At 48.6% G+C, this 25,290-nt stretch overlaps 1 protein-coding gene across 1 annotated transcript in view; it reads left to right on the top strand.

Annotated features, from left to right (window-relative positions):
- Snap47 (synaptosome associated protein 47) overlaps positions 1-13,598 on the top strand; it is a 53,055-nt gene extending 39,457 nt beyond the window's left edge. Inside the window, exon 5 of the mRNA XM_059270775.1 lies at positions 13,405-13,598. Within this exon, the coding sequence (XP_059126758.1) occupies positions 13,405-13,551 (147 nt within the window). The 3' untranslated portion in view covers positions 13,552-13,598. The remainder of the gene's footprint in view (positions 1-13,404) is intronic.
- Positions 13,599-25,290: the final 11,692 nt, after the last annotated feature.

Below are 25,290 nucleotides of genomic sequence, written 5' to 3'. Positions count from 1 at the left end.
CAGCCACATTCAGAGATGGTAACTGCTCTGCCCCTCATCTGTGGGAGTTGCTGGTAAATACAGGGTTCTGTCTGGGGTGGGGAGGCATGCCTCAAGCAGAGCACTGTGGGGAGGTGGATGTGAACAGTCATTTAGTAAACCTGTTTTTTAAAAATGAGTTCTCAGTTTATGTGTCTGCACAGACACAAACTTCTTTGATCTCAGCAGTTTCATCTTTGGGGGGGGGAAAATTCATCCTTTCTATGAGATTCTTTAAACATAGACTCCTGTTCCTTTTTCTTCATGGTTCAGTGATTACGTTTAAGCACGACCCAGGCACACTGCCAGGTGTGACGAGCATCTTCTGCAGGTCACTAGTCACATTGTCTTCAAGACTTCAGAGTGTGGTCTTACTTGTATGGGATTTTGAGGAAGCCTAGTGTATCAAAGGCCCACATCTCCCAGTTTCCTCTGAGCACCCTCCTGAGAGTTTGGACAAGAGTACATTGGTCTCAGGGGGCTGCATATGAGGTGCCTTATGCCTACCTTTATAATAATGTCTGAACCTGCAGTTGTGTTTAGGCAGAATTTTACTTGTTAATTGCAATGATGGTCGTGTAGTCTGAGAGGCACCTCCTGTTTGTGAGCATCAAATCTCTGTCAGCCGCTAGGCGGTGGTGGCACACGCCTTTAATCCCAGCACTTGGGAGGCAGAGCCAGGCGGATCTCTGTGAGTTGGAGGACAGCCTGGTCTACAGAGCGAGATCCAAGACAGGCACCAAAACTATATTGAGAAACCCTGTCTCGGAAAAAAAAAAAAAAAAAAAATCTGTCAGCTTTCATCCTAAAGTTGAGGGCCTGAGGGGAAGATGTCAGGATGAACATAGCCCAGGCCAAGAATGGCGTAGGGCTCCACAGCGCCTGTCTGTGGCAGTACCTAGAGGTCCTGGAGTGGTCCATGTTGGCAACACTGGATACTATGTGTCTCTGAGGTCTTAGTGTTGGGACACTGAGATCAGTGGTGCTGAGGGTCTGTGGTGCCAGACTGGGTCTGAGGTGGGGACTCTGTACTGGTCAGGGGGTGCAGCCTAGCTTTACTCGAAGCGGTCTTTTCAAGGTGAAACACATGTTTCGTATTTGGAGAGGAATTCCTGGCTGTACCGTTGGAGCGCAAGCACAAGCAGGAACGAGTTAAATTCTGGGGAAAACAAAAATGCAAGAAATCCTCCTCCATCCAGCTGTGGTTTGGGTCGCAGATGCTATTAAAGCCATTATGTTGAGATGTGTCCTGGTGATTTAAATTGCAGTTGGGGATGCTAATGGGGAGGTGGCCAGGATTACCCAAGGGTGGGAGTGGGTGCGTGGTCTGTGGCCACCAGCTGCCGCGTCACTGCGGCTGGGGGAGAAAGAGCCCAGGTGGCCAGAAGGAAACCAATCCCCCGGTAGATTTGGCAAAGCCCCTCAGCTGACAACTGGCAGTGTCTGCTCTTCCTCCTCAGAACTGTGGCTGCGCTTGCTCCAGGGGATCCGCAGAGCCACACGTCGGTGGCGGTAAAGGGTTGATAAAACAGGAAATAGGGCTTGCTCTCCTAAAGCAAGGCTTCCAGGGTCCATACGGGGCTTCTTCCTGTCTCTGTTTCTGTGTCCTGACCTGAGTTGAGAGGTTCTTCCCACTTTACCTTTTACTGGGAGGCCACTACTGGAGACCAGGGTGATCAGATCTGGTGGACTGTGGGCAGAAAGACCCTTGGTCCTAACAATGGACCGCGGCAGAGAAAGCTACTTCTGTGTGTGTGTAAGATCTAGTGTCATGCTCAGAGGGTGTGCTGGGGCTCCACAGGTGAGGTCTGCACAGCATGTTGGTCTTGCAGCTTTATGTTTATTGTTAGAATCTCCCGAATGCTCCCTGTACCCCAGCTCCATATGTACCTGTACCTGCCCAGATGTAACTGTAGCTTTCTGGAAACAATTTTGTGGTTCTCTATTGGTTATATAACCTACTTCAAGAAATTTGTGGGCCGGTGAAATGGCTCAGTGGGTAAAGGCACTTGCCACCAAGCCTAATAACCTAAGTTTGATCCTTTGGACCTCCATGGTAGGAGAAAACTAAGTCTCACAAGTTATTCTATGCCAGGCATGGTGGTACATGTTTTTAATCCACAGAAATCAGGAGACAGAGGCAGGAGAATCTCTGTGAGTTGAGGACAAACTAGTCTACACAAGCCAACCAGGGCTACACAGTGAGACCCTGTCTCAAAATATAACAAAAATTATAAAATAAAAACAATGGCTAGACGGTGGTGGCACACACCTTTAATCCCAGCAGAGCCAGGCAGATCTCTGTGAGTTCGAGGCCAGCCTGGTCTACAGCGCGAGATCCACCACAGGCACCAAAACTACACAGAGAAACCTTGTATTGAAAAAAACCAAAAACAAACAAACAAAAAATGGTCCTCTGACTGCCACATACACAAAACAAAACAAAAATAAATAAATATAATAAAAATTGTAAAAAAAAAAAAAAAAAGTTCCTACCTGCTATCTCTGCCTTTTCATTCCTTTTGGGCAAGTGTAGAACATGGTTCATCATTTTCAGTACCCGTCACCTTGGCCTGTTTTCCTTGGTACCCCAGATTTAAACCTCCCTCAAACTCTCCTCTCTCCCTGCTGGAGAGGGAAACTCCAGTCAGTCATTTTGAGTGAACCTTGTCTGCATGAGATGACTGTATTCCCCAAACATGAGCTGAAACAGGGCTCAGGGGTCAGAGCGTCACCAACTCGACTTCTGCACCCACACTATCTGCACATTGAGACCACGGGTCTTCTCCACACAGTGGCATGTGCCGTGATGACCCCACGCATGTGCTGCGAGCCTCAGCCCCCTGATCAAGGGCCACACACAATTCCCCGTCACTTTGCATGACCAAACTGCCCAGCCTCTTAAGGGTAGGGCCCAGGAGGACCCACTTGCCAGCCTGAGTTCAAGGTCCGTCCCTTGAACAGTTTGCTGTGAGATGAGGCACTGAGTGTTTGGCTTTGGCCACTGCAGGCTTTTGCCTTTTTCGTGCTCAGGTGTCCTCCCACTTACTGGAACTTTCCTGTGGATAGATCATCATCCATTCCTACCTTCATTGAGAGGTTTCTGGGGGATGTTTTTTATTTAGAGCTTTATTCTAGTCCATTGTAGCACTGAGCTAAACCGTGCACCTCAGACACAGGTTGAGTATCTGACACACGTGGAGGCCAGGCATACCTTTCCTCAGTCTCTCCTTCACCTTACCTTTTGAGATAAAGACCCTAACCTGACCGGACTCACGGGCCAGTGAGCCCTGGAACCCACCGTCTGCTCCACAGTTCCAGGATTATGGTGACACATCTCAGTGCCCCAACTTTTATGTAGGTGCTGGGATCTGACCTCAGGTCAGGTGCTTACGTTTGTGTAGCGAGCCCTCTACCCACCGAGCCATCTCGCGAACTCACAACTAACATTTAACATAAAGAGTACAAGTGAGAGCAGCCAAATGAAGAAACACAGAGCTAGATCAGAGAGGTCCCCAACAGTTCCCGTCCTCTCTCAGGGAGTTGGCCTGTTACCCTCCAGCACATTTGTGCCACCAAGCGGGATCTCCGTTAAGTCTTTCTGGGGGTACATTGCAGGTCCTGCTAGAATCACCAGTCTCAGACCTGAATCTTATACCGAACCCCCATTCTATGGGAGGTCACACTGGGGTCCGGTGGCCACCACCCCCACCCTCTAGTCACACAGCTGGCCTTTGCATCGCCACAAACTCAGGTGTAGGCCTGGGTCTCCTTGGTTGCAAAGACAAAGACATTTCCATTACTTGACAAGTCCCAAAGATCTAGGTGCTTCCAGGACCCAGGAACAAAGGCTAGTCAAATCTGTTGCTTGGCATTTAGTTATTTACTTACTTATTTGTTTAGAGACAGGGTCTCTTTGTAACCCAAGCTAGCCTAGAACTTCCTGGGTTACCAGGCTGGCTTCAAACTCTTGACACCATTCCTATTTCCCTTTCCCAGGTATACCATCGTATCCAGCTTTCAAATTCTTATAATACAATAAAGGTACAAAGAATTCAAATTATAATATTTATCCCCTCACTTTAGTATTTAAAACAGGGTCTCACTATATATCCCTGGCTGGCCTTGAACTCACAGGGATCCATCTGCCTCTGCCTCCCAAGGCTGAGACTAAAGGTGTGCACCACCACACCTAACTTACCTAATGTTATACACTTTTCTGCTTTGTTATTGTTGTTGCTTGTGATGTGCTGGTTTGCTGTTTAAAGAACACATTGCTAAAAACAAGGCCCTGAAGACTTACCCTTTTTTTCTTTTTAGAGTTCCACCTTTTATGTCTTAAGTTGTTCATCCATTTTGAGTTCATTTTTGCATGTGAAATGAGATGGCTACAACATTGTTAGTGAACTATTTTCCCACTTTGAGTTGCTTTGAAGCCCTGTCCAAAGTCCATTAGCCATGGAAGTATGGGTTTCTCACCCTTTTCTTCTTTATCCTGGTCTACTGGTCAGTGTTTTGATTACTATAACTCCGTAGTAAGCTCTAAAATCGCTAAGTGTGCCATAGTTCTCTTGTTTAATTTTTAGTTTTTGAGGTAGGGTTTCATGTAGCCCAGGCTGCCATCAAACTCGTTATGTCGCCAATACTGGCCTCGAACTCCTGAGTCTCCAGCCTCCCGATGCTGGGATTGCACGTGTGTACCACACACCCAGCTCCCGCTCTGTCAGATTTGCTTTGGCTCTTCTAGGTCCCTTCCATAAGGGTGTAAAGTTTAGCTTTTCCTTTTTGGTTTACGAACTGCAGCTTGCATTTTGACCCTGCCTGCATTGACTCTGTGTCACTTTTGGAGGTTCTGTGGCCAGGACAGCCTGAGACCTTCTGGCTGGGCACCTGGGGAATCTTCCTGTTTGTTTCGGTCTCTAGCTTCAGTCAGCAAATCGTCTCGTTTCCTGTGCACATGTGTCGCCCTTTTGCTAGGCCGCTGTTTCGTTCTCTGGGACGCTGTCACAAGCAGAATGATTTCCTCCGCTTCCTTTTCCAGTCCTTTGCTGCTGCTCTAGAGGGCTACAGGCTTGTGTCGCATTGGTCCTGTGTGGAGCTCATTGCTCAGACCTGTTCAGGTTTGGAGCTGAGTCTTAGGTTTCCTGCCGTCAGGTAACACCTTCTCCACACGGGAGTCTTTCTGTGTGTCCTTCCCAAAACTGTTCGCTCTTTTTTCCTTTCCTGCTCCACTATTTAGAAATTTTTGTTTTTATTTTGTATATGAATGTTTGCCCACATGTGTCTGTGGTACCATGTTCATGCCCCATTCCTGCAGAGGCCAGAAGAGGGCATCTGATCCCCTGGAGCTGGAATTCCAGACAGTTGTGAGCCAACCTGTGGGTTCTGGGAATTGAACCCAGGTCCTCTGGAAGAACAGTTAATGCTCTTAAGCACTGCGCCATCTCTGCAGTCCCCTTTTTTCACTATTTTGACCCCCAGGATGTGGACACCCTGTTGGTAGACGATACTCGTGAACCCCGGTTGCTCTCTTGAGGAAGGTCCTCTGTTTTGTTTCTGAGCATTTAATCGGGAGGATTAAATGTTTTAATGATTTAATGTCGGATTCTGTTGATGTCCTCCTTTGTCAGTGGAAGGTCTTTGAGGTCGTGCTGCTAACGTGGTAAGTCATTGGTTCCCTCACACCAAATCCCCGTTCTCTGTGAGCTTCCCATATGGATTCAGTTTGTTTCCTGTGCTGTGTTTTCGTTTTCAGTCGCCTCTAAGAATTTACTAATTTCCTTTCATTGGTTGTTTCAGAGCTGCTGTTTAATTTGTGTATATCTATGAATGTTAGGGATTTCCAAATTTCTACTTCGATTCCACTGTGGTCAGAGAAGAAACTTATTATTTCAGTCACTGTACATTTAATGAGATCCGTTCCCTGGCATATGATGTATGCTGGAGAAAGTCACTGAAGCATGGGATACTCTGCTTCATTCCGAAAATCCTGGGACTCCAGAAGTGAACTCTGTTCCCATGTTAATGAGCCCTCTGCTGGCCAGTAGCCACAGCCACTGGAGTAGCTTCAGGGTGGGGCTGCTTACCGAAAAGGGCAAAGCTGGAATGTGAGGACCCTCAGCCTTACCTCAGAAGAAGGGCTGAAGGTTGAGTGCATCACCAATGGCCAGTGGTTTAATCACCCCATATAATGAAGCCTCCATAATATCCCCAGAGACCTTTTCAGACATCTTTCCGATAGACATCTTCCCAGACAATTGGAGGACCTAAGGGCGAGTGCCCACAGAGGGCATGGAAGCCCTACCCTGGCCTTGGTCTGTATCCTTGGTAATTATCTTCATGATGAACCAGTCAACATAAGTTAGTGTTCTCTACATTCTGAGCAAACCAGTACAAGCCGAGGGGGGCTGTAGGAACCCCGACATAACTTCTGGTCATCAGGAGAAGGTTTACATCTGGCCCTGGAGTGGGGACACTGTGGGGACAGAGCCCCCACCCTTGGGATCTGACACTCTCCAGGAAGTAGATATCAGAGCTGAATTAGAGGACACACTGCTGAGAGATGACTGCTTGCTTGTGGGGTGAGGTCCCCAGACTCTCGGTGTCAAGAGGGTGCTGTTAGTACAGTGAGGCTGACTTGCTCCTCCCCATACTCTCAGGCTGGGGTGTTCAGCTGGAGTGTTGTTATAGTTCACCGAAGCCCTGCATTTCCTTAAGTGACCCCTTTTAATTAACTTGTCATAGTAGGTAACAGGTGTGAAGCAGCTTTGGTCTTGGCTGGGAAGCAGGTCTTGGGTTTCAATGCCATTAAATCATGTCAGATGAATGAGAGATGAACAAGCTTAGGGGCTGGCTGTCCTTCTGTCTGTCTGTGTGCAGTGTGAAGGCAGCACATGCAGAGATGGGGAGGTGTAGTGACTGCATCCTTGTCGTATAACTCATTGTGTTGGGTATTCTGGTTGTCACTGTCCCATCACACAGCAGGGTTGTACCTGAAAGTGTGGATAAGAACAGATGGTACCTCGAGAAGCAGTGTGAGGCATCCACTTTGCTGAGAACCCGGGGAGCCATGCCTCAGTACATCTTCCCCAGGTCTCCTGTTTTGTGTAGTGAAGATTCATCTTTCTGCAGACATTTGACTCACTTGGAGGTCACCTATGACTGAGCTGAGTAGCAGTGGTCTGGGCCAGCCTTGGATCTGTGTACTCAAGCATCATGGCTGGCCCTCAAGTGAGAACAGCTATTTGTCACTGGCGGCCGGCCGCCAGATGCGGTTCAGGCCCACAGATCCCTGAAGGCCTGAGCTCAGCCACTCTGCTGTCTCTAAGTCACCTCAGAAGTGGCACAAGCAAGCCCACGCACACCATGGTATGGGGGAGACCATGAGACCGGAGCCTCACACCCACCCTCCCTGCCAGCCCCAGACCACCAGGAGCCCCTCGGAATGCAGCCACTGGGACGTGAGACTAGGGTGGTCTGTGAGCTTTGCGTGTGATGGATTGCAGCAGAGCATGCTCCTGCAGCCCCTAGGGCTTCCCTGTTGTGAAAGCCAACTTTCCCCTCTTTACCTTCTCCACAGCATGTTAATGGCTCAACTGGAGGAACTGCTCAGAGTTGCAGACAGCTTGATTTATCCCAGCTCTGTTCTTAAATGGTTGCTAATTTCTCACTGTAGGAAAATTCACAGTTTCTGGGTGAGTCAGTGTAAGAAGAGTGGCGAGCAGACAGCCTCGCTCATACTAACTGTAGGTGCTCACATTCATACCCCAGACCCTGGAGTCATATGACAAGGTGGAGCAGAGCATCTTTTCCAAGATTCTCTGTGAAGATAGCAGCCAGTGTACTGCAACACGTGTGGGCACACCGAGTGTGTTCTGAGCTAGGCTGTCGTGACAGCACAGCCCCACATCACGCGGCCATGAGAGAGTGTGTGGGCACATCCAGTGCATCTAAACGGCCTCCATCAGCTCTGGTTCCATAATGTGCTGTCTTTATGGACAGTGTAGGAATGGCAGGGAGGCCGAGGTCTCTCTGTATGACACTACTGCCAGCCAGGACTGTGTTGGTGTGCTGGTCTCCAGTCCAGACAGCGTTGTGCAGATAGACCATTCATCATCACATACCACTGAGCTGTGAGCTCTTGTCCAGAGCAGCCTTGAGGACCCATGGGGCTTTCAAGGCCAGCAAGGTAGAGAGCCCTCCTCAAGGATTCCCTGGGAATGGCCCCTTGCAGAGTGGCATTTGTGATTGTCCTAGGAACAGCTGTGTGTATGTGTGTGTGTTGGGGGGGGGGGCACTTATTGGCTTTTTTCCCTGATCTTATGTGTCCCTCTCTGCTTCCTGTCTGGTTCCTGCCTGAGTCACCCGAACTATTCCCTTCTCTTGCCACAGACACTGAGAGGAGCTGATGTGACTCACGGACAGTGGTGGCACTTGCTGCTGATTGCTGTGTTGCATCCGTGACTTCCCCGAGAGAAGAGCCCTCAATTTCCCAGACTTTCCTGGACACGTGCCTGCACATGTTTACGTGCCTTGCCTGTCCAGCATGGGCTGAGCATTTGCAGTTAGGTAGTCTGCACAGGTGAAGCCGCCTGGTTACTGTGTGTTTGTTACATATCAGGGACTTGTGGGAACGTCCGTTTGAGCCTGGCCTTTGACTCACAGCCAGAGAGGGCTCATCAAGGGGCCTCCTGGGTACGTCAGAGACTGGCAGCATTATGTGCTGATGACTAGACAGCTTGTCATCCTGGGCCACAGAGGGAACAACTGTTTTTAAGGTTTGGCCAGACTTCACGAGCTCCATTCTTTCCATCCCCTGTTATATGGAATGTGCGTGGTGCTATTTAATTACTTCAATCCCTCTCTTAAAGAAAAAAGGCTACCAATATTGTAAGGTATTAGTGCCGGGAAGGTTAGCTCTGTGACTTTCTTTGTCTGCAGACCTAGAAGCTGTTGGATGTCTTTTCAGTATGGGCAGTATTAATTAATTCCAAGTGCATTTTGGCAGACAGGCCAAGGGGTCTTAGCGGGGTATTTGGAATGAGTTCTATTTTTAAGACTTAAAAAATGGTGAGACTTTTTCCAAATCAAATGTTAAATAGCAACCAGCCTTTATATTGCCTACTTGGATAGGCAATCAGCTGTTTGGGCCACAGGTTATTATATGTGAATATTCTTTGACTATTAGGCAAAGGTCACAGAATACACAGTCTTGTCTTCCCCCACCCACCCCCCCTTTGGGAAGGTCTCATGTAGTTGAGGCTGGTCTAGTCAAGATGACGTTGAATTTCTGGTCTTCTGACTTCCACCTCCTAAGTGCTGAGATTACAGGCCGACACCACCACACCCAGTTTATGTAATTCTGGGGACTGAGCTTCAGCTGAGCTACATCCTCAGCCCACACGTAATCTTTCTTTTTCTTCTCACTGTGCACAAGGCAGAAGCAATTGACTTAGCTTTTCAGGAAGATGACAGTGGAAATGTAAGTCTCACAGACTGTCATAGAGGTGGGCTTTGTGGACACAAGGTCCTGTGACCCTTACTCCTGTTTCATATGGCTGGTATTCATGTTTGTCCTGGCTGAGATGTCTGTCAAGCCTAACGTTCACATTGGCATCCAGGACTTCTGTATTGTGTGTATTATCTTAACCAGTCATGACTTTGGTTCACTCTCTTTTTGAAGTGTATTTTGGATGTATTCACTCTTCACTCACTATACGACCATTTAAGAATGCATTGTTTCTTCCTGTACTGCAGCTTTCTGGCCACCCCCGGCTGGAGGGCTACTTAGGCTGTGCAGCCCAGCATCCAGGAGAGACTGCCTCCTCCAGGCCCAGATGAGATCCTTGCTTTGTTTTCAGGGACATGTGATTTCTCACAGTGCCCTGGTGATGTGACTGAATCATCCTCCTGTGGCGGTTAATGCTAAGCTAGTGGTTATGTCTCCTGTAAGCTAGCTCAGTCTGGATCCAGTCAGTGAGCCCCAGAGCTCATGGCCAGTGCTTAGCTTTTCTGGACCTTATTTAAAAAGAGTTTGAGATTTAAAAAAAAAAAAAAAATGAGCGGTTCCTAAAATTAAGTTCTGAGTTGCATTGGAGGGTGATCCCATAGCTCGAGCTTTTGTTTAAGATCATCAGAGAATGAAAAAGTAAATGCCAGGAAACAAAACTGAAGTGTACTTTAATCATGTATTTTTAGTTTTCATGCAAGCATGTGGATGTAGTAATAAAATCCAGCTCACATGGGCTGAACATCCCTTTTCTGAAGCACGCAGTACCCTACTGGTTTGGGATTATTTAGGAGTTTGAAATATTTCTCAGACATGAGATAGCCTCAGGCTGGGACCCAGTCTAAACATGAAATTCACTTGTCTTGTGTGCACCTTGGACACATACCTGAAGAAGACCTCAGACAATAGTTACAGTGTACCTGCATTTTTGAGGTTTTGTTTTATATTTTATTTTGTTGTTTTGAGATAGGGTTTTGTGTCATCAAGGCTGGGCTCAAACTCCGTATGTCACTGAGACTGGCCTTGAACTCCTGATTTTCTTGCCTCCACCTTGCAAGTGCCGGGATTGCAGATGTGCCCCTCCGTGCCTGATGAGTGTGCCTGCATTTTGACGTGGCCTATGTGAGATCAGGTGTGGTGGCCTACGGTAGCGTCACATCAGCTCAGACTCAGATTTGGGATTTGGGGGGTAAGGATGCCAACTTGTCACACAAATGTGATGCATAATGATTAAGTCACAGTCAGCTTTCCTTTTCTTCTTTAAGTCTCTTCTTTCCCACAGCACTGTTCTTAGACACAGACAAGACACACTGTACCTCCTAAGTAAACCGATGGCCAATGTGCTACAGACTCCACACATGCCTGGCTGGAAGCTGTGGCACCCAGAGTTCTGGCAGGAGCTGGATCCTGGTTCCAAAGAGGTCACAGTCTGAAACATTTCTATTCAGACCGTGGCACGTATACCTGCAGGACAAGGGTGCTGGCCGAGAATTGCATTACCGGCCTATCACAGTATATTTACACCCTCTGCAAAGACATGTGCTTGTATGGGACCCATATGTACACAGCCCCGGAGACTATAGAGAAGCATGGCCAGGGCTTGTGTATGGCCTGACTGTGGGAGGCTAGGGGACTTGTCAGATGACAGACAGAGTGACAGACAAGTAGGTGGCACCAGGCAGGTGAGAGAGGAATGTTGCCCGGAGAGAGGGTAGGACGGGGTGTTAGGGGATTCATTTCCTTGTTTTACTTTGTTGTCTGGGGTCCACTGTGTGAGGTCACAAGTACAGGAGATGGAAAAGACCTACTGTGTGATGTCATCGCCCATCTCCAGGGCTCACTGACCCCACAGTGTGCTCTCCAGAGCTTGAGCCAGCTTTGGGGGAACAGATCTAGAACTGCAGAGAGCATGCTCAGTCTTGTGATGAAGTGTTCACGGGGAGACACAGGCTGTCTCACTCTGTCAGTCTCTCCGCATGCTTTGGAGTAGCCTATATTTAGAGGAGCTCCTGAGGCCCATTGGTGGCCCCAGTACAGGCCTTTGTCATTTGCAGTTTATTGTGTGGATGGCTTATATGACTCTAGCTGTTAGGAAAGAACTTAGGCCTTGCTGTCCTGGCTTCTCCTGCTTGTGTGTGTGTTGTTAGTCAAATGAACAGCTCTTGGCCGGGTCTCCAAGCTGGTGGAAGTGCCAGCCTATGAGCAAGGGTGCCTTTGTGAACTAGAACTGAGCACTTAGTGTGTGACCGGAGGTACCAGCTAGGTGCCGATAGAGCAGTTTGGGCCACCTGAGGTGTGTGGTAGCTCTGCCAGACCCTCATAGGACACTTTCACGTGTGTCCTCAGGTAGGGGTCAGGGACGGTCTTAGGATATAATGCATTCACTAGACAGACTTTGGGGGCCTCTGAAGTCCCCACTCAGCCCATCCCTGCCATAAGCAGCTGTGGGGAGACAGTGATTGTGTCCAAGATGTCCTGATGACTTGAGTATAGCAAGAAATCCAAGGGAGTCTGCTTAAGGGGTATAATGAATTTATTAGGACATAGATTGGAAAAGACAACTCACTAAACAGACTAGGGAAATTGTTGTAGGGTCCAGGAAGGCTGAGGTCCTGTCCCATGCTGTTCTGCCGCCTGAGTCAGTCTGCACCATCCAAGCCCACAACGGGGAGAAGAGAGCGGCCTATGTGTCTCTCAGGTTTTTGTTTTTGTTTTTTTTTTTTTTTTTTGGTTTTTCGAGACAGGGTTTCTCTGTGTAGCTTTGCGCCTTTCCTGGGACTCACTTGGTAGTCCAGGCTGGCCTCGAACTCACAGAGATCCGCCTGGCTCTGCCTCCCGAGTGCTGGGATTAAAGGCGTGCGCCACCACCGCCCGGCTGTCTCTCAGGTCTTAAGGGTAGCCCCGAGGCCACACCCCAGGGGCTGGTACTTAAAGGTTATAGGTGGAGAGGTATCCACTACACTCGGGTTCCTCAATCCCTCTTCCTTGGCCCACTGTGATGTGAGGCTTCCCCTGGAAGAAGGTGTTCACAGTCATCCCAAGTGGTGGGCGCTGTTTTCTTTAGTAAGTTTTCCCTTTTCCTGTCAGCTTGGAAATATTAGCTGCTTGTCCCAGCTTCCCGAGAACATAGAGCAACCACAGTGTGAGGAGCTCAGAACTGCAGGAAAATAAAACTGCCTGAAGTATGACGTGCATCACTCATGTGAGTGAGGGAAGCTAGGGGAGATGGGCCTCCCAACCTGTCTGGCCTGCAGTGGTCTGTTGCTTTCTCCAGTGGCCCTGTGGGCACACATACCTGTCCTGAGACCCTCCGTGCCCTCTGCACCACCCACCCGAGGTAAGGATGGCCAGCCTTGTAGTTTTGAAGTGGCCTTGTGTTGTGTGGCCTATAAATTATAGGCACTTGTCACTTAATGATGAGGATGCATTTTCAGAGGAACCTTGTGCGGGGACTTGAACATCACCAACATCTGGTGACTTACCCAGGTCTGAATGCTTGGCTCCCTTGCTGGTATGGGAGTTGTGAGCACAGCTGCACACAGCTGCTGCAGCATGACAAGCACACTGCTGTACCGAGTTCAAGGTTCACTCCAATGTCTGCCTAGCGGTGTGAGCCATGTAGCCTAGTGACTCTGTTAGCCCAGGTCCACAATGGTTTCGCTCAGCACCTTCTGGGATGGTCACGTACACTCACCGATGGCGGGCAGCTGCATCCTGGGACCACAGGGTCCAGCCTAGTGCCGAGGCCCAGCCCAGGCAGCAGCTCTGTAGGCTGTGTCCTCCTGACTCAGAAAACCGTATCCCTTTGGTTACATCAGACTCCTGCTAGTGCGCTGAGGATAGAAACAGTGTATGCTTGTCATTTCTGCTTCTCCCAGATCCTGAGCAAGCTGAAGGGACTGGCGCTGGACACCGAGGCCGAGCTCGAGCGCCAGGACGAGGCTCTGGATGGCATCACCGTAGCTGTGGACCAGGCAACCCTGACTGTGGACAAGCATAACCGGCGTATGAGAAAGCTGATGTAGTGGGGCAAGCTTCCGAACGCATGGCTCTCCTGAGTCTGCTGTTGCTACCCTGTGTCCTTTCAACTGGAACCCGGGAGGCCATTCTTGGTGCTGGGAACTGCACCTTCCTAGGATGGGCCACCAAGAGGCCGTGGCTGCATGAGTGCGATGTGTTTTCCAGGTGCCCTCAGCATGTGGGCCAAGTCCTGTTCAGGTAAGGATGGCCACCGCAGCATAGCCATCCTTCCTGTCCTCACCGAGACCCCAGCTTTGTGCTGCCACTGTGGGGCCATGACCCAGGTTTCCGTGCACAAGTCACACCACATTGTCATCTTTTCACCATTTCCAAACAGGAAAGAAGATGCCAGTCATTCTGAGGGAGGCATGAGTACTTGGTCTAACTCTGCCATTCACCTGCCGCAGGCATTGGTTCCCCCTTAAGATGCTGCCGTAGCCCCCGGCACCTTCTCGTGGTCATCACTTAGAGGTCTATGGAGTGAGTCCTAGTGCCTGTATGTGTGTATTAGAACAGAGTGTTTATTGGACTGCATACATCGTAGGGGCTGGGTCCACGCACAGCCTTGTGCTCACTGTAGCTGCCCAGGCCAAGAATCTGGACCCCAGCAGCCCCAGTACCGAAGGCTTGTATTGGTTCTGCATTAAAGGTCAAAGATTCTGGAGGCTGGTGTCAGTGGAGGAGGGCCGCAGCCATGCACTCTCAGAGAGAGAGGGCCTGCACACTTAGCACACACTGCTTCCTCCACCACCCATTCAGGCTGCTCACAATCGGGGAAGCCCCCTTTCCCTAGTCATTGTCCCTCTGGAAGCACGCTCCCCTCCCCCAGACACACAGGCATGTCTTACCACTCATAGACATCTCTTAATCTAGTAAGTTGATGACCATGACCAGTCTACCGGCCTTGCCTTTTCTCGCCACATGTGCGGTGACTGGCTAAAGCCCCTAGTGCAGGCTGCCCCCAGCACAAATGCCCGCAGAGCAGATGCCTCTGCTGCTACCTGCACCAGAAACAGTGCCGGTTTCCCGGTGTTCTGGCCCGGCTACTCAGAAGTGTGACTGGGTGCCTGTTTTAGAAATGGCCCAGGCCAGGTCTTCTCTTTCCCTTTGCTCAATCTTGTGTGTTTTCAGTGCAGACGCTCACTTTACTGCTAGGAGCCACTTCCGCAAGCCCGTCACAATGGGCCCCTAGGACTCACACTTGGGCTTGTTTATTTGTGTGGGGAGGAGGATGTCCTGTGGGTTGGGTTGGGTTTTGTTTTTTTGAGACAGGTTCTCACTCTAGTCTGAGCTGGCCTCAGACTTGCAGCAGTCCTCCTGCCTCAACCTTCCAAGTGCTAGGATCATAGGTGTGTGTCAGTTCAGCTGGGCCCCTCACGTATTTAGTGGATACAAGGTCGCTGGTGTGTGGAGATGTCTGTCTGCAGTGTGTGGTGGTCAGATCAGGCGGGAACCATTTCCCCCTCAAGCGTGTGTTGGTTCTGTGTGTCGGAGCCTCTGTGTCCTTCCTTCACATGTGTGTGAACACAGTGAACTGCCAGGCACCGTGGTCCCTCTGACGTGTCTGGAGTACTGGGCATGCTCCTCCTGCCTACCTGTCCTTCACATGTGTGTGAACACAGTGAACTGCCAGGCACCGTGGTCCCTCTGATGTGTCTGGAGTACTGGGCATGCTCCTCCTGCCTACCTGTCCTTCACATGTGTGTGAACACAGTGAACTGCCAGGCACCGTGGTCCCTCTGATGTGTCTGGAGTACTGGGCATGCTCCTCCTGCCTACCTGTCCTTCACATGTGTGTGAACACAGTGAACTGCCAGGCACCGTGGTCCCTCTGACGTGTCTGGAGTACTGGGCATGCTCCTCCTGCCTACCTGTCCTTCACATGTGTATGAACACAGTGAACTGCCAGGCACCGTGGTCCCTCTGACGTGTCTGGAGTACTGGGCATGCTCCTCCTGCCTACCTGTCCTTCACATGTGTGTGAACACAGTGAACTGCCAGGCACCGTGGTCCCTCTGACGTGTCTGGAGTACTGGGCATGCTCCTCCTGCCTACCTGTCCTTCACATGTGTGTGAACACAGTGAACTGCCAGGCACCGTGGTCCCTCTGACGTGTCTGGAGTACTGGGCATGCTCCTCCTGCCTACCTGTCCTTCACATGTGTGTGAACACAGTGAACTGCCAGGCACCGTGGTCCCTCTGACGTGTCTGGAGTACTGGGCATGCTCCTCCTGCCTACCTGTCCTTCACACGTGTATGAACACAGTGAACTGCCAGGCACCGTGGTCCCTCTGACGTGTCTGGAGTACTGGGCATGCTCCTCCTGCCTACCTGTCCTTCACATGTGTATGAACACAGTGAACTGCCAGGCACCGTGGCCCCTCTGACGTGTCTGGAGTACTGGGCATGCTCCTCCTGCCTACCTGTCCTTCGGCCCCCATTGTCCATCCTTCCATCTGCTCTCCCTTTCCTTCCACTCTGTGCTCCTTGAGACAGGGGCACCCAGCACTTGTCTTTCTGTGTCTGCTCATTTCATAAAGCTCATGCCCTCTGGGTTCATCCATGCTGTTGCAAATGATGGAATTTCATTCCTTTTCACCACTGAGTACTGAGCGTGTTCGATATTTTATGGTGTGTGTTTCTGTTAGTGCTAAGATCCCAACTCAGGACCTTGTACAGGTTAGGCAAGCACTTTCCAGAGATTTATCCCTAGTCCTTGGCTTTTTGAGACTAGGTCTCACTGTGTATCCCTAGCTGGCTTCTCACTTGAGATCTTCCCGCCTCTGCCTCTTGGGTGTTGGGATTATAGGCCTGTGCCCTACACCTGCTACATTTTCTTTATCCATTCATACCACAAGACTTCACTCACAGGGAAGCTGGAAAAGCTGACCTCATTGAAGCAAAGACTAGGACAGTAATTACTAGAGGCAGGGTATAAGAGGGATGGGCATTGAAGTGGGCACGGAACTAAAGTCAGACAGGCAATACGCTATGATATTCTTACGTAGAGAGACTGGAGTGAGCAATGGGCATGTTTCAGAACAGCTGGAAGAGAGTTCTCACCTCTTGAGAACTGATGGGTACCTAGGGATGTGATCTGATAGTTACCCACTGTGGGCGTGTGCCAGGGTATCACACTGTACCCTAAAAGTAGATACAATTACTGTGTTGATTAAAAACAAGGCAGAGGGATTGGAGTAATAGGTCAGTAGTTAAGAACACTGACTGGGGCTGGAGAGATGGCTCAGAGGTTAAGAGCACTGTTTGTTCTTCCAAAGGTCCTGAGTTCAATTCCCAGCAACCACATGGTGGCTCACAACCATCCGTAATGAGATCTGGCGCCCCCTTCTGGCCTGCAGGGATATGTGCAGACAGAACACTGTATACATAATAAATAAATAAATCTAAAAAAAAAAAAAAAAAAAAAAAGAACACTGACTGTTCTTGCAGAGGACATGGGTTCGATTCCCAGCACCCGCGTCATGGCTAACACTCTCCTGTAACCCCAGGTCCAAGTGATCTGATATCCTCTTTTGACCTCCATGGGCACCAGACACACACTTAGTGAACAGACATACATTTAGGCAAATCATCATACACAAAAAATAAAAATAATTACAAATTTGAAAAAAAAGATAGAGTTCAGATGGTGATGTGTGGAGACCTGTGGCTTTCACAAGAGGTTTTCTCCTGGGATTCCACACAAGTGTACAGCCACACATTTCAAATGGGAAGAACATGGCCCAACAGCTCCTTAAGGACATGTTCTAATACTTTGAGAAGCTGATCCCTGTACAGCAGTTGCTGAAATTTGTATGGTCTGTAAGTTGAGGTATTGCCCAAACCCAGGGCCAGAAGGGACCTCCATGAAGGCCTGGGGCTGGCCTGGTGTCCCTACCACAGGCTGAATGAGCATGTGGGTACCACTGGAAGGATGCTTGGGTTATAGGCACCTTTCAGTAGTTGCTGTGGGTTTCCATGTCCGTGTGTCCTTAAGCTCCAGGAACCTCCTCAGAACCTGGTTCTGCTGAGGAGATTCTTTCCCCTGGCCTTCTGAGCAGAAAAGGCCACCGACGCTCACTCTCCACCCAGAGGACTTCTTCTCGGCCTCCTCCCCACCACAGGGCTCCTGGACAGACTAACAAGGTTTGGGATAGGAAGATTAGTGGTCAGGTTCTGCTGGGCAGTGTGCGGGTGACTGTTCCAGGGAAGCCTCCTGTGGGAGGCAGTGTTTGAGCAGATACAGAATTTATAGGAAACTGTTCTGGAGGCACAGTGAGGAGATCCCCCAGGTGAAACTGTGGAGTGGGGGAGGGGACACCTCAGGGCCCTGAAGAAGACCCAGATCACACAGTGTGGAAATACTTGCTTTGTTTGCTTTTTTTTTTTTTTTTTTTTTTTTCAATCTTCCTTTTTGAGTCTCACTTCCTGAGGTCTCACTATGTAGCCCTGGCTGGCCTGGAACTCACCATGTAGACTAGGCTGTCCTCTAACTCACGGAGATCCTCCTGCCTCAGCCTCCTGAGTACTGGGATTAAAGGCATACACCACCACACCTGCTTAGTCCAATACTTGATTGTGCTTGCATAATAGACTCTGTTCTTGGGAGGAGACCTCCGCCAGCCAGGGTCTCTCTATATAGCCCAGACTGGCCAAACTCAGAATCCTGCCTCACCCTTGTGAGTGCTGGGAGTACAAGTGTGTTACCACCAACTGTCAGCTTTTGGTAGAATATGGAGAGATGTTTGTTCACCAGGCCCCAGAGCTTTCGGGATCTTCCTGAGGGCCCTTCCCTGTAGACCTGTGAGACTCGTAGGCAGCCCAGGAGGAACCTGTGTGCAGAGCAGGGCAAGACTGCCACAGCATGAGATCTGATAGGCGGGACTACCTTGTGTACCCCGTCTTTCCAGTCAGTGTACCCCACACATACACTACCTGGTGGCTGCAGCGAGGGCCCATAGCACACGAGGAGAAGCTGACTCCAGAGTAGGAAGATGGAACGGCTTCTCCACAGGGGAAGGCACAGGGATTGTCATGGGGGGGACACTACCAGACACAACAAACGTGCATTCAAGGAGACACCGTCAGCTAACACCCTCCATGCCAGAACCTGCAGCTCACAGCACACAGTGAGTAGGAAGCACCTGCGTGTCCATCCACACCCCACTCGACGTCTGACTCAGAATGGAGAGTTCAGCCCTGCTGGCCTCTCACCGCCTGCAGGACACACACCTTCTGGGTGACTCTCATCCAGTGCCAGAACCCAAGTGAGGATGGTGCTGGCTCCTCCTGCCACTGTCCTGTCCCAGGCACACTGCAGGCTGGGCTCTCCTCCGACCCTGACTCCTCAGTGCAGTCGCCAGAAGCTGTTAGCGGGTTCTTCTTCCTCCAGGTGGGCACCACACCCTAACAGACCCTCAGAACAGTGCCACTGGTTGAGAACCAAGTCTTCTGACACACGAGCCCACAGAGGACATTTTATATACAAGCTAGAGCATCAGACAGACAAAATCTAGTCATTAGCAGTAGCCCTGCCTCGTTCTCAGAGACTCAGAGATAGAGGTCAGAAACTCTACCCAAAAAAAAAAAAAAAAAAAAAAAAAAAAAAAAAAAAGGCAGAGAAAGCATAAATGTAAATGAAATAATTTTTATTTTTTTCATGTTAAACTGTCAGGTAAGTTTACTAAAAATAAATGATCTGCCATATCTGTGTGTGTATGAATATACATAGAGAAATGAGTGATAGTGATGGTACAAAAGATGATGGGTAGAAGGAATTAAAATACTTTGTAATTTTTAAAAACTTGTTTATTTTTTGTGTAATGTTTGCATGCATGTATGTCGCAAACCATATGCATGCCTGGTGCCCACAGATGTCAGAGGGGGGTGTTGGATTCCCTGGAACTGGAGTTACAGATAGTTGTGAGCTGAGAATCGAACCTGGGTCCTCTGGAAGAGAAGCCAGTGCTCTTAACCACTGAGCCATCTCTCCAGATGCCTGTTCCCATTTTTGAGACAGGGTCTCACTGTATAGCCATGGCTGGCCTGGAAATTGCTATGTAGAACAGGCTGCTCTCGAATTCCCAGAGATCTACCTGCCTTTGGCTCCTGAGTGATGAAATTAAAATAATTTGTCCTACATCCAGCTTGTAATTATTTTTTATAATTTATTTAATCTTTGACAGTATCATATATATATTATATAATATATATATTCCCTCCTCCTTTTCTCCCCAGACCTTTCATGTCTCCCACCTTCATGGTTGTGTGTGTGCGTGTGTGTGTGCGTGTGTGTGTGTGTGTGTGTGTGTGTGTGTGTGTGTGTGTGTGTGACAGAGAGAGAGAGACAGAGAGAGAGACATTGACTGGGTTGTGGACAACACGTACTAGCAGCCATACTCCTGAAGAAAATGGACGTCCCTAGCAGCCATCAGTTGTCAGTGGTTCTCAGGAGTGGACTTCACAAGCCTCTTCGCCATTTATGCTGGGATTTTGGCTGGCTTGATTTTGTGCAGGTGTCCATAGCTGCTCTGAGGACATGAGTACCATGACCATGTCGTGTCCAGAAGATGATATTTCACATCACCCATCTCTATCCTATGGCTCTTACAACCTCTCCACCCTTTCTGCAGCGGTTCCCTGCACCTTGGGGAATGGAGGGGTTGATACAGACATCCCATTTGTAGCTGAATACCCAGTGACCACTTATTTTTGACCAGTTAGGACTCTGTATTAACTAACTAACTAATTAACTCAGCTCCAGCCTACAGCAGCACTAATCTGTAGATATAAACATAAATATTTAGAAGGCAGTTTGACAACATGAGTATTTAACACAACAGCAATAGGTTCCCATCCTAGGGCCTGTGACTTCTCCAGCCACGGGCTTGGACTGTGTGGACAGTGCAGGGCATAACTTCCTTCCTGTAGAGCAGCCTTCAAATAAAAGCAGAAAGAAACTGGCAGACCCCGAAATATCACACAGCTATTCACCAGTGGGCACATCTTGTCTGTAGGTCAATAGCATACTGCATTGCTGGGTAAGACCATTGATTCTTTTTCACCTTCAACAGCCCTGGAACCTTCTGGCACTATGAAAACTGGCTAGCAGGGAAGACTTTCTGGTCAGTTCCAGATTTATTTGTCCGTGTCCTTCAGCCAAAGCGTGTGGTGTTTCCAGCATTAGGGTCTTAACATCTAGTTATGGTGGGCAGCTGCCCTGGTTTCCTTCGTTGCTGTGATAAAATGCCCTGACAAAAAGAGCATTTTATGAGTACTGGAGAGATGGCTCAGTGGTTAAGAGCACTGGCTGCTCTTCCAGAGGACCCAGGTTCAATTCCCAGCACCCACACGGCAGCTCACAACTGTCTGTAACTCCAGTTCCGGGGGATCTGGTATCCTCACACACACATGCAGGCAAAACAGCAATGTACATAAAAATAAAAATAAATAGTTTAAAAAAAAAAAACAAACACCAGGCAGCGGTAGCGCATACCTTTGATCCCAGTACTCGGGAGACAGAGCCAGGTGGATCTCTGTGAGTTCAAGGCCAGCCTGGTCTACAGAGCGAGATCCAAGAAAGGCACCAAAACTATACAGAGAAACCCTGTCTCGGAAAAAAATGGGAGAAAAAAAGTAGTAGGTTTCCAAAAAGCTTTTTCACACATCCTCAGTTTTGGTTAACTCAGCCTTATCCCTGTCCTCATTGCTGCTTAAACTCAAACCCGCTGTTCCCTCTGCTTGAATATTCCATGTACCCTATTGACTTCCCCCAGGGAAGACCTCTTCCCTTCCTGCCTTTCGTGGCCACTTTCTACCGTCTTGACCTCTACAGACACTCCAAGTTAAATGCACAAATCTAAAAATCTGAAACCAGGAACCACATAGGAGGAGAGCCTGTGCAGTATTGTCCACCTCTCCCCTGGACCTGGGCTATCTCACTTTATATAATATTTTCCAATTCTGCCCATTTTTCTGCAAATTTCATTTTTTTCTTTATAGCTAAAACAATTCCATTGTATATCACATTTTCATTAGCCGTTCATCAGTTGATGGGCATCTAGGTTGAGTCTGTTTCCTAGCTATTGTGAATAGAGTCCTCTGTGTGTATGCCCAAGAGTGGTATGGCTGGGTTATATAGAGTTCTGTTTTCAGCTTTTGAGAAGCATCCATGCTGGTCACTGTTTTCCATGTCTCCCCAGTTTATACTCCCACCAGTAGTGGGTACGTGTTCCCCTTTCTCCATAGCCTCACCAACATCATTTGTTTTCTTGATGATGCCATTTGATGTGGTGAGGTAAAATCAGTGGATTTAAGTAGTTTTAGTTTGCAATTCCATAGTGGCTAATGATATTAAACACTTTAAAAATATTTATTAGCCATTTATACCTCAATTTTATACTTCTTTTTTAGATTTCTTCAATTTTCTTTTACTTTCATGTGTATGAATGTTTTGCCTGCATTTAACTGTGTGCACCATGTGCGTGCCTGTTAAATCTCTTGGAACTGGAGTTATGGATGACCGCTAGCCATCATGTGGAGGCTGGAACTCCAACCTGGGTCCTGTGCAAAGGCAGCAAATGCTCTTAACTGGTGAGCATCTCCCCAGCCCTTCCATGGCCCATTTTTTGATTAGGTTGTTTGATTGATGTTTATAGTTTCTCTTGTTCTTTGCATATTCTAGAAAATAAAACTCTGTTGGATATATAGTCAGTAAAGGTTTTTTTTTTCTTCTATAGGTTGCCTCAGCACTTGATGGACAGTTAGTTTCTTTTGCAGTACAAAAGCGTTTTTTAATTTCACAGGATCCCATTTGTCTATTATTGGCCTTACTTCCATGGAGATCAGAGTCCTGTTGAGAAAGTCCTTACCTATGAGCATATATAAAGTATACTTTTTCTTTTTAACTCTAGCAGTTGCAGAGTTTCAGGTCTTATGTTGAGGCCTGTGATCCATTTGGAGTTGATGTTTGTACAGGGTGAGAGTTATGAAATCTAGCTTCAACTTTCTAGATGGAGACATTTAGTTTTCCCAATACCATCTGTTAAAGATGATGTCTTTTCTCTAATGTTTATTTTTGGCATCTTTATCAAAAATTAGATGGCTGTAGTTGGATAGCCTTGTGTCTGGGTCCTCAGTTCTATTTCATTAACCTGTGTGTCTGTCAATACCGTGCTTTTCTATCACTGTGATTCTACTGGATAACTTGAAATTAGGTATGATGATACCTCCAGCAATATTCATTTTCTCAGGATTCTTTTGGCTGAGGTCTTTTGTGCCTTCAAATAAGATTCCCCCCCCCCTGAATTTCTGTGAAATGATGACATTTTGATGGGAATTGCCTTGAGTCTGTAGACTGCTTTTGGTGGGTGGCCATTTTCACAATACTAATCCTGCCCATCCATGAGCTTGGGAGGCCTTTCTGCCTCCTAGTGTCTTCTTCAATTTTTTTTCTGTTGGTGTCTCAATTTTTTCAGAAATTTAATCATTTCTATAGAATTTCATAGAAGTCTTTCACAACTTGGTTAAATTTATTTCAAGGTTTTTATTTGTTGTTGTTGATGATGTTTTAGGCTTTCATGAATGCCATTCTTTCCCTGACATTTTTAACGTTTCTTACTAGTGTATAGGAAGGCTGACTGCTTTTTCTATCACATGCTTGAGATCATTTCTGAATCCCAAAGCTGCTTGCACATATTTAGAGTTTTTGCTACAGCAGCATCTACTTCCTAATAATATCTATATTCATTTTCTGGGTGTGCCAGAACCAAGAGCCACAAACCACATGGCTTCAAACAACAGAATCTTACTATCAGTTTTTCCAAGGCTGGGATTTGAAATCCGGGTGCTGGCGGGCTGGACCCTCATCTGGGCTGAACTGAGGTCTTCTAGTGCAGCCAGATTGGTGGTAGAATTCAGTGTCTGTCGCGGTAAGCCAGACTGTCACTTCTCTAGCCACCAGAAGCTGGGCTTCTCTTCACACCACAGCCTCTATCTGGACACTAGTAGCCACATAGATCCTTCAGCTCTCTCTCCTGGGCTTGTTTTCTCCAGTGGTGATGCCAGGCCCAAAAGAACACTCTCCCTGTTTCAGAATCACCCCATTCCAGATCTTGATTACATCTGCACAGAATCACCAATACCTCGGTAGTGTTTGCTCAGATAACTAGGAAAGTTGTGTGTACAGCAGGCTTGAAATATTATGGCATCTAAGACTCTGCCTTTCTTTTTCCTTCATCCACAAAGCCATTGTCCGGCCCTCACTTCTGACTCAGTGAAATCTGGAAACTATCTTGGTTAGTTTTTATTGTGAACATGACATAACCTAGAGTCATCTGGGAAGAAGGAACTGCATGAAGAATTACCTTAATCAGACTGGCTTGTGTAAGGGACTGTTTTTGACTGATGATTGAGGTGGGAGGGTCCAACCAACTGTGGGCAGCACCATACCTAATGAGGTGGTCTTGGGCTGTATAAGAAATCTAGCTGCCCATGAGCCTGCGAGCCAGCCAGAGGGCAAGCCCGCAAGCTGTACTCATCCATGGCTTGTGATTCTCGTTCCCTCCATCATGGGTTGTGAGCTGGAAATGCAAACCAAATAAACCTTTTCTCCCCAAGTTGCTTTTGATCAGAGTGTTGTATCACAGCTACAGAAAGGAAACTAGAACAGAAATTCAACAGCCTCCCTTTACTTGTCCAGTCTCTATGGCCTGCGTTCCAAGCTGGCAGGCTTTCTGCCTATAAAACATTCTCAAAAACCTCGCAAGCCCACTGAGCATGCCCTGGCAACATCCTCTTCCGTGTTGCCTGTGTCTCACTCTGTGCGGGCTCCAGAAGTTACTTCTCTCTCTCTCTGAGCTTTTATTTCCGGGTTTATAATGTGGAGCTATCCCTATTTCCTATGTCCGGTGATGGAGTGCAGCGTCCCAGCCAGGTAAGACCCTTGACCCGGCCCCGGGGTGTGCAGCCTCGAACTCGCTGCAGTTCACCCGCTACCCTCCCTGTCCTCATCTGAATAGGAGCACCTGCTGTCAGCTCCCATCCCTGCAGGTGTCCAGGGACTCCAGTGCCGTGTAATCCAACAGGCAGAAAGGACACAGTGATGCCATGGAGAGAGACTGCTCTCGTCTTCTGTCCCTCCCACAAGATAAGAGCACCTGTCACCCCCACGGGCACCTCTCACCAGGAGCATCTCAGCAGGGTAGTGGCAGCTTGGCAGCCAGCTCGGAAACCCAGCGAGGGCCTGGGTGAGACAGTCACGGTGGCTGCCACACCCAGCGGGGGATGGAAGGTGGTTTTGTTCTTGTTTTGTTGACTTATAGTGAGAGGGCTGGGTGCAGGCCTAGCCCATTCACGGCGCTGTCGGATTTGTTCCACATGTGAGGCGTGTTTTTAATTTAATGGTTTATATCATGGTGGATGCTGTTTACAGGAGTGAAGCCAGTGAGAGATGAAAAGCACTGTGGGCCCAGAAACCTTGCTTGGCACACAGGCTGGTCTGAGAGAGGATATCACGTCTGGCTGACGGTCATGGGTATAGGTCACCTGAGGGGCAGAGCAGTACAAGGGAGGAAAACCCAAGAGATGGAGGGGCTGGGTCTTTTGATCTCACCACTCTCCACCTTGGGATCCCTCAACCTTTCCCATATGCAGGGATCAAGAGTTCTGCACACTGTGCCGTGCAGCTGGGGGCCATGGATCTAGTACTCCTGGCACAGTTCAGCAAGCCCCTGGTCCCAGGGAAG

The sequence above is a fragment of the Peromyscus eremicus genome, chromosome 8a, assembly GCF_949786415.1.
Source record: "Peromyscus eremicus chromosome 8a, PerEre_H2_v1, whole genome shotgun sequence".
NCBI lineage: Eukaryota > Metazoa > Chordata > Mammalia > Rodentia > Cricetidae > Peromyscus > Peromyscus eremicus.
This window is presented reverse-complemented; position numbering and strand designations above follow the sequence as displayed.